Source organism: Enhydra lutris, unplaced genomic scaffold, assembly GCF_002288905.1.
Source record: "Enhydra lutris kenyoni isolate GAN:26980312 unplaced genomic scaffold, ASM228890v2 scaffoldscaffold12, whole genome shotgun sequence".
Classification (NCBI taxonomy): domain Eukaryota; kingdom Metazoa; phylum Chordata; class Mammalia; order Carnivora; family Mustelidae; genus Enhydra; species Enhydra lutris.
The window spans coordinates 74,982,786-74,996,580 of NW_019154096.1; the positions used below are offsets into that span (position 1 = coordinate 74,982,786).

The window sequence follows — 13,795 nt, forward strand, 5'->3', positions numbered from 1 at the left end:
GGCAGGTCCTCCCTCTCCCCCCATCCCAGCACTGTCCTCACCGCCTGGCCCCGCAGAGCAGCGTTATGTCTGTCGTCTTTAAGACGTGGTGACGCCACCACCAGTTACAGCAGGACATGAGGACATGGGGTGTCCCCTGTAGCAGCACAGCCACCGAGTGAACGTCTGAGCATCACGGGGCTCAGGTGAGCACCAATTGTCAGCACAAGTGGCCTCGGGGCCGGCCCTCTGCACCTTTTTGTTTCTTTCCCTTTACAAGGGGTGTTGTTCACTTGCCTCTTCCCTGCCTGACAGGTGCTCAGAGAGAGCCGCAAGGCACCTGGAGACCATGCGTCAAGGTCACCCCGGGAGAAAAGCAGTGGGGAGCAAGCGCAGCTGCTAGGAGGGTTTCTTTTTAGGGGGAGAGGGACTTGCTCTCAATCGTAGCTGTGTGGCTTTGGGGAAGTTACTTATCTCCCCCGAGCCCCAGGTCCTTTATTTGTAAGGAAGGAAGAATGATAGTGGCTTGGGCGTGAGGCAAGCGTCTGAGGAGATCGGGCAAATGCAGCCGACGCCCAGCACGGTGACTGCACCGCACAGCTGCTCAGTGCACAGAAGCCTTCTTGCTTCCCCCAGGGACTGCTGGGGCCGCCGACCCAGACTAGGAGGTGACTCTCTAGTAGGCGTTTTAGGAGACATTTGGCCTCGCACCTCTTGGTCCTCCATGCACTGACGCTGGGCTTTACAAAGTCCTTTTATCTCACACCCAAGTTTGTACCCGTTTGGCAGCCCCCTGTCAAAATGACCTTGGCTAAGCAAAGTGTCATAGGTGAACAAGGGACAGAGTCAGCCACTCAGCCAGAGCGGAGTGAGGACCTTGGCAAAGGTCAAGACGGGACAGAGCCTGGACATGGGCCTCGGGCTGTGTCAGGCCCTTGTGGGGGTGCACTGGGCTTCCCCCTGGGGGCGGTTATACCTGCACACCCACAGACCACTGGTGAGCCCTCCGTCTTGTTTGGAAAGATCAGCACCTGCCTTCCCACAGTCCCCCTGATCACTCAGCACCCACTCCTGGGGGCATGCTGTCCCTGCTCACCTGCTCGCCGGACGGGGCCGCTGTCTGTGCTTCCCCCGAAGCCAAACTTGTCACAGAACGGAGGCGCCCAGTGGGCCTCGCAGTGGCAGTTCTTGCGGTTGTTACACACCTGTCCAGGCCACGGGGGAGGGGGACACCGAGAAAGAGGAGTAGCATTAGAACCCGCCCTCCATGAGGGGCAGTGGCAAATCTCTGAGCTCTAATTGGCTACCACACGGAAGCAAAGGCCCTGTGGTCAGAGTTCCCTCGAGCACTGAATACACAGGTGGGACCAGAGCCCAAGGCTGCGTATGTAACAATCTGCCTCTTGGCTGCTGTCAGGGCAATGCTGGAGATTGGGGGGGGGGGGGGCATCCACTGCTTCCCACCCCTTTTCCCTCCAACAACTGCTATGTCCTCGTTTTCTTTTTCTTTTTTACGTGTCTTTTCAAGTCAGAATCTTCCCCCCCGCCCAATGACCACAATGAGAAGCCCCCTCCATGGTAAGGAGCGACCCCGCTTCAGGGCTGCGGAATCCGAGCCCTCGGCCATCCCAGGCCTGACAACCTATGGGCACAGCCATGCCTCCTGCAGACACGAAGTTCGGAGAGGTGGTGGACCCGCTCCGATGTCTCATGCCTGCAATGCCCACCTGCCTGGGGAGTCTCCCAGCGGCCCCTCCTTGCCTCTCAGCCCCGCGGACTGGCCACAGCCGACCAAACCCTGGGGTCTTCGTGGCAGGAAAGGGGTGCTGAGAAAGCAGGAGGATGGGCTTCACTCTGGGATAGGGGGCCAGAGCCCCCCAGGGAGGGGCCAGCTCCAGCTCACCTGGTTAGCAAGGGTGACCGATGGAGGCGGCTCCCCTAGCCTGAGCTGGCCGTCAGACCCCCTGTCATTACTATGGAACTTACGGAGCTCCTGCACGCGCAAGGGGCACAGGAGCTCGGAAACAAGAGGATATTGTTTCTCTGAAAACGGGGGGCATGCTGTGGGCACACTGGATATGGGCAAGTCGCTAAGAAGAGCTTCTGACACATCTGGAATGGGTCACCTGCAAATGACCCTGCAGGGCTGCTCGGACCAGGAAGGATTCCGCAGTCGGGTTGCATCTGAGCATCCGGGTTCTCTTCCGCTTACAGAAGCGAACTGTGCATTGCAGATGACGGGCTTTGCGTGGTTTATATAAGTCAGTGCAGACCTACAGTCAGACACCCATCCCAGAGGCCTCAGCCCTGCATCCGACTATTGCTGGATGGGGCCGAACACATACTTCTCTATTTAAGGCAAAAATAAAATGTTTGGAGTAGAGGTCTCATTTGTGATGTTTTCCTGCTTTCACTGATTTTTGTGTTGCTATTGATGATCCAAACATCAAAAGCCCCAACTGGGTGCCTGGGTGGCTCAGTGGGTTAGAGCCTCTGCCTTCAGCTCAGGTCAAGACCTCAGGGTCCTGGGATCGAGCCCCACATCGGGCTCTCTACTCAGCAGGGAGCTTGCTTCCCCCACATGCCCCCGCCTGACTCTCTGCCTACTTGTGATCTCTTTCTCCCTGATAAATAAATAAAATCTTAAAAAAAAAAGCCCAATTCCTTAAAATAAGACCAACAGTCCAGACAACCTGTGATAAGTTGGAAGCTATATTCCTATAAAGCTAAACCCCTGCGGCATTGGTGACTGAGTGGCCCGGCCTGTGCTGACACTGAGCGTCTTGCCTGTCTCTCAAAGACGCTGTTGCTGACCTACCACCTGCCACACACCTGCGAGGATTCGGGCCCGGCGCTGCCCACTCCATTTTGCACAGTCTCCCAATGCAAACTGGAGTCAGGTGCCCTTTTGGCAGCTGACAGTAGAAAGACTGGCAGCTTTGCTGTCCCCTTTGGAGGCACAGCTGGTGAGCCTGGTCTCACTCGGGGAAGGGCTGTGGTCAAGTGACTCATCACCAAGTCACGGCAACTGTTCCGTCAGTGTGGGCCTTTCCTCTCCAACATGTGGATGGGAGCCCAGGGACGCTGTCAGGTGAGGAGCCCAGGGTCCACCCCCCAGCATGCCTGCTACCTGGTCACGTGATCTTGGACAGGCACTACTGCCTCTTGGTCCCGGGCTCCTTCATAATGAGGCTGCACCAGACTATCTCTTAGGGCCATTAGAAAGAAATCTATGATCCAACGAAGACATAAAAGGATTTTGTTTTATATTGACAAATATTTATATATTTGTATTATATTATAGTTGTCAGCTACACTCGCAGTCAACAAACCGGCCAGAGATGGCATTGCAATCCTTCATGGTTAGAGCACAATCGCCATTTTATGAAAACCCCATAATTCTATGTTAGAATCATTGGTGAGTGTCTGCAAGTTTTAAAAATAGAATTGGGAGCATGATTTCTGCAGAGAGGGTTTCAGAAAAACAAATGAACCCCTGGCATGGCTAACCAAGATTAATATGATTCCCATTGGAAATAATTAAGCCCATCAGAAAAAAACAAATTATGTTTTAAACAGTTAGAGTCCTCTTCTCTCCTAAAAAAATTCTCTGAACTAAAGTAACCACTTTCTTTAGCTGAAATGCATTGTGTGAGATTTCAAGAACACGTCATCAGTATGTTCTGTCTCCCTTGGTTTAACTGCTTTTGGAAGTGTTTCCGTTCAGACCCATGCTCTGAATCTTGGTCCTTAAGAGAGACAGCTCTGTTCGAAACCGTAAGGCAAAATCCTTTACGCAGGAAGGTGAGTTTTAAAACTACTTTGAAGATGACAAAGTCCCTTTTTAAAAATCACAGGATGCTCATCTGAGAGATAATTATGGCTCCATCTGATTTTCTCTGTTAAATAAAAGTCACATTTCTCCTGCTACGTAAAGGTCAGAGAAAATTAGTGTCTTTAGAAGAAAGCACGGAAGCGACAGCTATATTTTTTTAGAAGTTGCAGATTGCAGAATCCTTTACAAACAAACGATTTGGTGCTTTGCTTGCTAGGGACGGGCTACAGGAAGCCCACTGGGCCACTCACCCCTCTTTGGTGACACTGCTTCACACACTCCTGAACGCCGAAGACACTTGTGTTTTGACAGCGACGATTGAGGCAAATCTGCGGAAGGAGGAAAACACGGTAAACGTCTCAGCCCCTTTCCAACCACACGCACCATATCCGTGATCTCAAAAGGGAAAGCAAAGAAAAGTTTGAGGAAGATGATTTTCCTTCAGCTCCTACGGGGACAGCACAGCGATGCCCTTTCCATCTACCTCTGACCTGGATTTGAGCACCTGCTTGTGGACTTGGCACATTTCAGGACTCAGGTCAATGTGGTGCTTCATATGGTTTCGTCAATTAGGAGATGAGGATAACTGATTTTTGTTTAGAGCTTGCAACAAAACCTATGAATTACGGCATCTCCATACCCCCCCAACACTGACCCCCCACCTGCTCCTTCCATTGAAAGATAAAGAGAGAAGAAATGTACCAGCCCTCAACCTGGGGCCTGTGCAGACTCAGAGACTCCAAGAATCCAGGTCCAAAAACCTTTTAAAGGAGATACTGACACATGGGAACGTTTCCAAATTACTGACCCACAAGCACTGTCACTGCCACGAACCATCAAGGAAAAGGCTCAGTGGAGGAAAACAGACAGTTCCCTTGTGTTTCTCAAGCCTTTGCAGGGGTGGTAGTTTCCTAAACCATACCATGCTGGTTGCAGGAGTGTAGTCTTATCTTAAAGGTGCCTAACATACTCCAGACTCAAAGGATCAGACCCTTTATTTCCTCTAAGATGTTACAAATTAGTGGAGGCAGAGGAAGAGAAGTCTAATTTTTAGATTGCAGAAGCATTTCTGATTGAGTAGAACCTCCCTACGGGAAGTTCGTACCAATGACGCACTTTGAAAATAGTGCCAGTTGCCCAGGACAACTCCCAGGGCTGCTGGGAATCTTGGTCAAGGGGACTGTCACATTCCAGCTGACAAAAGAAACTGAGGTTACAGAGAACGCAGCAGGACCCGGGTCAGAACCCCTGCATACGGGTGCCGCTCTCCTCTCAACCCACGAGCAATGAAGGCCAAGGACAGCTTTCAAAGAACTCGTGTTCTGCAGGAACGGAGATGGAAGTGCATTTACTCTTGCACATGGAGGAAAAACCTCATTGACAAATCGAGGCCTTGGAATTTCAGTGTTCAGACGCACCCAGTTCTGGCTTCTGGCTGCTCAGACTACAGTTTAAAATATGAGTGTCATTCTAATGTCAATGCCAGAAAAGAAGCTGACATGTGTGGTTAAGGAGACCCCAGGAATGTACATTGTGTTTCATGTACCATCATCCCATTTCCTCCGGGACAAGACAGTTGTGGCTCAGAGTATATGACTGAACGGGGCTGAGGGCACAGAACTCTTGCTCTGGGGACTTGGCCACGGAGCTGAATCTATCTTTCTATTTTATGACTTTCTATTCTGTGACCTCCATGTTCATGAATGATTTCATAATCATTTTGAAAGTGGGGGTCCTAAAAAAAGGTATGTTGATTAATCCTCTCTCCTAAAATGTTTTATTAACTTGCTTTCATTTAGCCTGACAAGAAAGTCTGCTGAGAAAAATCAATGTGGCAGAATGTTAAAGAGAAACCTCAATTTCTTGTTTTGACTTTTCACTTTTGACTTTCTTTCTAAACCCCCAAGTATCGCTGTCCGCTTTTCCCCCTGCTCTCCAAAAGACCTCCCTTTGGCTTCAAGCTGATTCTCTCTCTCTTCCCCTCTCCTATTCTCTCTATGGGGGTCTCTGAAAATACATATGACTTCTCGCTCTGTCCAGGTGAGAACAAGCCGTCACTGTGCCAAAAACCAAGGCCGCATTTCCAAAAACAATATAATAGGCTACTGTGTTTGCTTCCAAAGTAATTTCCTGGCTGGAAACACTCCTGACGCCCAGAGTGTAGAAATGACTTACTAACACTCAAAGACTGAGAAACCGAGCTTGATTTTCCCAAATCTGCATCTCCATGGTTAGGCCAGGATCTAGGATTTATTAACTTTGCCTTCGAGGTGCAAAGAACTGGATTCCAGAGACAAAGTTCTAGGAAGGAGTAGATTTAGGAAAACAAACCGACCTCCTGAGTCAGTTCCTGGACAGGACGCTTCTCCACAGGCCCCTTCCAGACTTACTTTTATGATGCGAGTGAACATGTGGGTCTTACTTTTCCATCTGCACACTTGGTGCCGGCAAGCACAAGCCCGGGGTCCGGGAGGTCATCGCCCAAGTACACGTGGGTCCCGCGGCACAGAATCCGACCTCCTTCCCGCAGCGGGATGTTTGTTTCTATGGAGACGGCATTGGTACCAATGACGGGCCGGCTGGCACCTCCTTGACACTGGATTTTTCCACATTTAGCATCTCTGCAAGGGCGAGAACAAACAGTCCCCGAAGAGGGCAAGTCTGCGACCGGCTCTGAACCACGTGGGAAGATCAAAGCGATGACGTGCTTGGGCTGCGGGTTCCGTACCTCATCTCACATTTGGCAAATGAACTCTTGGAGTCTTTGCCACAGTTGCCGTACGGGTCACCTGCAGAGTTGACTCTCTCAAAGCAGATCCCGGGGGCAGGTTTAGCACCTGAAACAGAAGTCAAGCAGCACTTCCACCTCCTGCAAGGGTTGCTAATAATTTGTCGCTGACCGGCGCTGGGATTTCAGGTTAAGGGGAGATGGGTTTGGTGTGCAGAGAAATCACGCCTGCACCTTGGCTGACTCCTGAGATGAGCGGGCCAGGGGCAGCCTACCACCCTCGCCTGGTGTCGCTCGTGGTAAAGCCTGCATTTCCTAGCTCATTCTTCTCTGGGCGGCTCTCTGGGCCCAGGGTGCGCAGCCTTTCAGGAGATGTGGCCTGGCTATGGGACCAGACCTGACCCAGCGCAGAAAAAAGGGGGCTAGCTGGCCTCAGGCGCAAGGGAGTGTGCTCTCTTTAATGGCATCTCCTACAATTCTGGTGAGAAAACACACGCTAGAGCGGGCTCAAAGGAATAATGATGACTATGGGGGGATGCAGGGAGAGAGGGAGGGAGCAAACAAGCAACACAGAGATCTTACACAACATTTTCAGTCCTATAAAGCTCCCTCTGAGAGCAAGCCCTAGCGTCAGTTAGGGCCCATGTTAGCAAGGCAGAGAGTGCTCTCAGAGGCCAGCGTGGGACAAACCCCACAGTCATTTTGCACGGAATGACAGTGCCCAGTAGAGAGGCATGTGGGATCCAGGGAGCGCAGGACATGGGCATTCCTAGCACATCTTTTGGCCAGGGAAAGAGTGACCTTGTGCTTTGGAATTCACACGGCCAAAGCTTTAGAGAGTTCTTAGATCCTAGGCAAAGGGACACCTGTTGAAGACGATGTGAGAAATTCAGGAAAATGGTCTATACTCTTCAGAATAAACTGTGCCTTGTGGTGTGGGCTTGACCGACCTTCTTTCCTATACTGGTGTCCAGGTGGGTGCTCTTTCTAGTAACCTTTCCAACTGCCAGGATGCCCACTTCCCAGAACTCACTCTGTCCTTCACCTTTCTCTGCACCCAACTCTGGGGAAGCTCCCTACACTTCCCAAGGTGACAACTGACTTATCTAAGATACCAGTCTAACGATGGACAAGGGAACAGAAGACGTTGTTATTTCTAAAAATTTCTTTCTTTAACCTGCACCTGATTCCTCTTCATCAGGCAGGAGCAGACATGATCCCCCTCTCATTTAAAAAACAACAGACAAATCAAACCAAACAAAACCCTTGCAACAGTTGAGATGGGCTGTGGGTTCAGCCATTGGCCTCTGTGGTGAGGTACTAGAGTCCCGAACCTCTCACTTGCCCATTCTCTGTTTTTTTTTTTTAAAAACCATGTTGAGACACCTCTCCAACTCATTTTTAAGGGTATGACGGCAAACAGGACACAGTTCTCGGTCATGGGAAAAGGCCAGGTCTCTGGCTCGGAAGCATCACAGTCTTTTCCTGGTACCCTGGGTTCCCATTTCTGCTCGCAGCGTGGTTACACCACTGACCTGCTCAGCTTCTGCCTACTACAGGTCCAATTCTTCCATGTCCTCCCACCTTATTCTTGTTCCTCTACCCACTGCAGGTGGGAAGATGGGGAGGGCGTGTCGAGCCTGTGTTCTGTTTGATGGTACTTTGATCAAAATACCTGGATCTAATTGATCAGTTTTAGAAAAACTGGCATCTAGAATATATCAACAACTCAATGGTTGTTTGTGTATTCGCATGGACTCAATGTACTTGTTACTTGCCTATCTGGTTTTCTCTTTCTCTTTCCTTCTTTACTTTTTCCTATTCTTTCCTTCCTTCTGTCCATCCGTCCGTCCATCCATCCTCCCATCATGTTGCGCACTACATTCACACACACAGTTATCTGGCCCTCACTATCTGCCAGGCCCTGGGGGTGTAGGGGTTGACTACTGTGGACAAAGCCTCCTGCTTGCTCTCAAGTTGCAAGGAAAAAAGTGCAAGCAAATGAGTATCTTCCTCTCAAGTCCCGGGTTGGGGAGTGTTATGAAGGAATCAACCAAGTCGGAGCGCCCAGGGGGCTGTTGCGTTAAGCAGGCTGGTCAGGAAAGAACTCTTAGAGGAGGGACAATGAGCTGAATTCCACACCTCAATCCTACCAAGGATCCTAAGAGGCAGGTCTCATTATCCCGTTTTATGGACAAGAAAACTAGAACCCAGGAGGTTAAATATGTGGCTTAAAGCCAGGCAGCGGGGCTGCCGGAGGGTGGAGCTCAGCCTGTCCTCTCTGGTGCTCTGAGGTGTATCAAGGCCCCACCCGGTCTAGGTCCTGCACGGGCCTTGGGGACAGAGAGCAGAAGACCTGAACTGCATCCGCCCCCATTGCTGAGTGGAGAGCCATGCTGGTATGTGTGTGTAGACAGGGCAAGAGCTGTAATGGATACTCTCATGCCGCTCAAGTGATCCCAGACTTAGGCGGATGTGAGATAGGGAGCTCCTTCTACGTGCTGTAAGGCCGATGGAAAAGGCTTCAGTCCTTCTTTCCCTGCCTTGGAAGACCCGCCAGGATAAAGGAGTGCCAGCAGGTCCTGGCGGATGCTGAGCTCCGGAACTGGGGAGGCAGAATTGGTATCTCTCTGCTACTGATGCTGGGTCAATGCTTCATAGGGTCTGTCGTGCTTGCTCTTATCAAGTAATTTATCCACTGGGAAATGTGGTCACTTTAAAAAAAAAAAAAACAAAAAAAACCTTGCTGCTATTTGAATGTGTTCATTGATTAATTTGTTTTCCTGGTAGGGAAAAAAGAGATAAAAGAGATTTTATACGTGTGTGTGTGCATGCATGCGAGCGCGCGCGCGCGTGTGTGTGTAGAGATTTCCAATCCGTTTCAGACACACGAGCTCGCGAACAGCTAGAAGGTAGGATTGGAGGAGGGCTGGACTGGGGTGTGCAGAAGGGTAAGACGAAGAGGGAAAGAGACCAGTTGCCACCACGATTTAAAACAAACGGGCACATTTTATGTAGGAATACCACAGAAAGTGGCTAAAACAGGAAATCAAGCAAGGGGGTACAAATAGTATTTAAGCAAGAATAAAATGTTTAGAAGAGAAAACCAATGCTAGGTCACTGTTTGGGAATGTGGACCTGGAAATTTGATAAAACTGTGTCTTCTAGGGCAGGGGACCTTGGGATTCTAATGCCCCAAATGTCAGTGGGCTGTCTGGCCTGGAAAACCAGGTGTGTGTGTAAATCCCTAGGGGCAATAGAACAGCATTAGTGTTTTCTGATAACTGTGAAGTGCTGTGCGTGCCCCAGTAGGTCACAACACACTTAAAGAGAGTTGCCATTTTCCCACAGAGAAATGGCCCAGAAATGTTGATGGCAAATTTGAATACATGAATTTTTAGCAACATGGATGACAGATTCCAAACTACTACAACATACTATCCATTAACTTGGTGAAAAATATTGAAAAGTCCCATTTTAATAAAGAAATATTACTTTTTCTTTTACTCTCCTATATCATGAAACAAAGCTACTCAATGTCTTTACATTTCTCTTTGGTCTCAAGGTCTTTGGTTGACTGATCTTTGACAAAGGTGCCAAGAAAGCCCAACGGGAAAGAGTAATCTCTTTAACAAATGGTGCTGGGAAAACTGGATATCCATATGCAAAAGAATAAACCAAACCCTTATCTTCTACTGCTGCAAAAATGAAGTAAAAAATGGAGTCACGACTTAAATGTAAGACTTAAAACTTACAGTTTCAAGAAAATATAGGGGAAAAGCTCCTTGACATTGGTCTTGGCAAAGATTTCTTGGACATGACACAAAAAGCACAGGTAACAAAAGCAAAGATAGACAAATGGGAATACATTGAACTAAAAAGCTTCCTTACAGTAAAGGAAAAATAATCAACAAAATGGAAGGCAACCTACAGAATGGGAAGAAATGTTTGTAAACCATCTATTTGACAAGGGGATAATACACAAAATACATAGGGAACTCCTAGAACTCAACAGCAAAAGAAGAAAAAAGAAAAAAGAAAAAAGTCCCAAATAACCAGATTAAAGAATGGGCAAAGGAACTGAATAGACACGTCTTCCAAGAAGACATAAAAGGGCCAACAGTTATACAAAAAGACACTCAGCGTCTCTGATGATCAGGGAGATGCAAATCAAAAGCACAATGAGACATCACTTCATATCAGTCTGAATGGCTAGTATAAAAAAAAAAAAAAGCAAAAGATAACAAGTATTGGCAAGGATGTTGAGAAAAGGAAGCACTTGTACCCTTGTACCGTACATTGTGGGGATGCAAACTGAGATGGCCTTTGTAGAAAACAGTATGGAAATCCCTCAAAAAATTAAAAAAATAAAACTGTCATATCACCAGTGGTCCTACTTCTAGGTATATATCCAAAGGAGCTGAAATCAGGATCCGGAAGAGATTTCTCAACTCCCGTGTTCACTACAACTTTATTCACAACGCCCAAGACATGGAACCAAACTGTGTCCACTGATGGACAAATGGATAAAGAAAACGTAGTAGGCACACAGAGTGGAAGACGACTCAGCCTTAAAAAGAAGGAAATCCTGCCGTTTGAGACAACGTGGATAAGCCTGGATGACATTACCCTAAGAGAAATCAGTCAGATACAGAAAGACAAATGCTGCACCATCTCCCTTATATGTGGAATCTGAAAAAGTTGAACTGATAAAAGCAGAGAGTAGAATGGTGGTTGCCAGGAGCTGGGGGAAGGGACGTGCTTGGGGGAGGCATTAGTCAAAGAGTGCAAAGTTTCAGTTACGCAAAGCAAGTCCTAGAAATCTACTGTACAACAGAGTCTACAGTTAATAATACTCTTATGCTATGCTTAAAATTTTGCCAAGATGGTAGATTCTATGTTAAGTGTTCTCTCTCTCTCTCTCTCTCTCACACACACACACACACACACGAAGAGCCTAGGAAGAAACTTTTGGACATGATGAATGTGTTTCTGGCATCGGCCATGGTGAGGGTTTCTTGGATAAGTGTGTATTTCCAAGTTCATCAAGGCATGTGTATTCAATACCTACGGCTTCTTGTATGTCAGTCCAGTTGAGTAAAATTGTTAAAAACGAGTCTGTTTCCACAGCACATCCTCTGTACTTCTAGCTCATTAGAATGCTGACCTTTTTATTCTGTTGTGATGCTGTCCCTGGAAATCTTATTTTTAGGTACAACTACCCACTCTGCCAACAGGGAGTCTTCTGATTTTGCTTTTTTCTATCCACTCAGCAGGTGTATGTTCATGATCTCCATAGCCTAATCATTCGTCCTATTGCTCGTCAAAGTGATCTTTTAAAAGCTTTTTTACCAGAATGAAAAAAAAGTGGAGGCATGAAGTCACACCCTAGGCATAATTAAACAGGTGATAAATGCCCTTGTCTTTTCTTAAACCCAATTTTGTCAGTCAACCTCCATGAACTTCCTAAAAAGCACGGACAGACGTTCATGAGGTCCGCTGTGCCTTTTTGACTGGGCTGTGAGAATCAAAAGACATGATCGAGAGATTAAGAGGTCAGTAATAAGCCATTCTTTCCGATGCATAGATTTTTGGGGGTTTCCATGCTTTGTATCTGGGCATGTATGGGATCTAAGGAAAACAATGAACGTTTATCACGCTTCAGTTGCTTTCGGAAGGCTCCCCGCCCCCACTTTGGTCTCTCTAACCAGCCAGGCTGCAGAGTTCGAAGAGCGAGGGTCTAGGACTGAGAATAACAGTCTTCCAACCCACCGCACTCTGGCCGGACCCCTCCTAGGACAGCCTGTGCAGTGGGAGAGGCTCCTGGCAGAGCGCTCTGTGCCATAGGCCATAGACTGGGTCCATGGTGGATACGTGCCCAGGGCGAGGTAAATTCACATCTCCCTCGGAGCCTGACTGCTGGAGCTGGCTGGCTGAGGCTCCTGGGCCACTGTGTTGTCTGACATTGCTGACTGCATCCCTCGGGGCCATCTTCCATCACTCCCATCCCACGAGGCTGGGGTCCACCATCCTTCTCTCGTCCATGCCATAGGGGCTGTCCCCTCCTTGGATTTACCACACTGGCTTCTCTCTCTCTCTCTCTCTTTTTAATCTTGTGATGTCCCAAGTCTCTGGCCTCACTGTCAAAACCCAGTGGACAGGGGTGGTCCCTCAGGCCTGCACAGAGCAGATGTGTGCCAAGAATGAGTGACTGACGAGCCGCTGGGGAGAGAGTTTGGGGAAAGCATGTTCTGCCTCAGCTGCCCTCCCTAGAGGAAGCCAGTTGCAATTTCTGTAGAACAAAGCATCTTGGGTAGGTGAATCCTGTCCCCTGGCTCATCTTTCCCACGGCTCTGGATTTTCACTTACACATTTACATCAAAGGAAGTATTACCACGCTGTCCAGTGAAGAAAGAAGACAGAAGGTCATCAGGAGACAGGTTTTACAAATATAGGCAAAGAGAAGAAACCGTATGGGCAAGACAACCAGAAAGAGGGCTCGGCGCTGACCCTGGGAGCAGAAACAGCCCTTGCATTCCAAGGACACATCATTAAGGAAGAAGGACACAAGCCCCCAGAGACAAGTCCTGAGCACCTCGGCTCAGGCCAGTTCCGAGAGTGGAGTAGGGGCCAGCCAAGTGTTTCATGGGGCTCTCTCACTTAGAGACAAAATGGTCGATACTTTCAGAAGCGTAAATGACTTCTCCCCACTGGGAAGAGGTCAGGAACGCACAGAGACTAGGGTTCAAAGTTGCCACACTTAAAAGTGTCTGTCTTCACGTTTTCACGAAGAGACTTCACGTCTGTCTCTCGGAAAAAATGACAAGAGTGTTCTCATTGCTACCACCACAGCGCATCAATTTACAGCCTTTGAATTCTTAATAACAGAACACTTAGATGTTTTGCCATTATCCAAAGATAAAATTTAGCCTTTCAGAGGGAATTTTGACATCACCCTGTATTTTACAATTACACAGAAAGTGAAGGATTTTAATTACCAGTTTTATCTTCAGAGGGATAAAACTTACATTTGTAATTGTAGTTTGCAAGTTCCAATGTCATTATGTCTTTTGAAAGAGAGATGATGACATCTTGCATTAAGTTCACAATTTACTTGATCTAATCTTTTCCTTAAAATGACTCTATTATGCAAATGCACTTCTCAGGTTTGGGCGCATGGGCTCCTCCCTCTCTGTCACTAACTGTCCCACCCCCACTTCTCAGACCCACAGACAAAGCCACTCTTTGGCAAA

At 48.2% G+C, this 13,795-nt stretch overlaps 1 protein-coding gene across 1 annotated transcript in view; it reads right to left on the bottom strand.

The window, feature by feature from the left end:
* LOC111145085 (ADAM metallopeptidase domain 12) overlaps nt 1–13,795 on the bottom strand; it is a 319,525-nt gene that overhangs the window by 23,390 nt on the left and 282,340 nt on the right. The window contains exons 15-18 of the mRNA XM_022499714.1: nt 6,543–6,651; nt 6,237–6,435; nt 4,066–4,143; nt 1,076–1,184 (exon numbers count right to left, since the gene is read on the bottom strand). Of these exons, the coding sequence (XP_022355422.1) occupies nt 1,076–1,184; nt 4,066–4,143; nt 6,237–6,435; nt 6,543–6,651 (495 nt within the window). The remainder of the gene's footprint in view (nt 1–1,075; nt 1,185–4,065; nt 4,144–6,236; nt 6,436–6,542; nt 6,652–13,795) is intronic.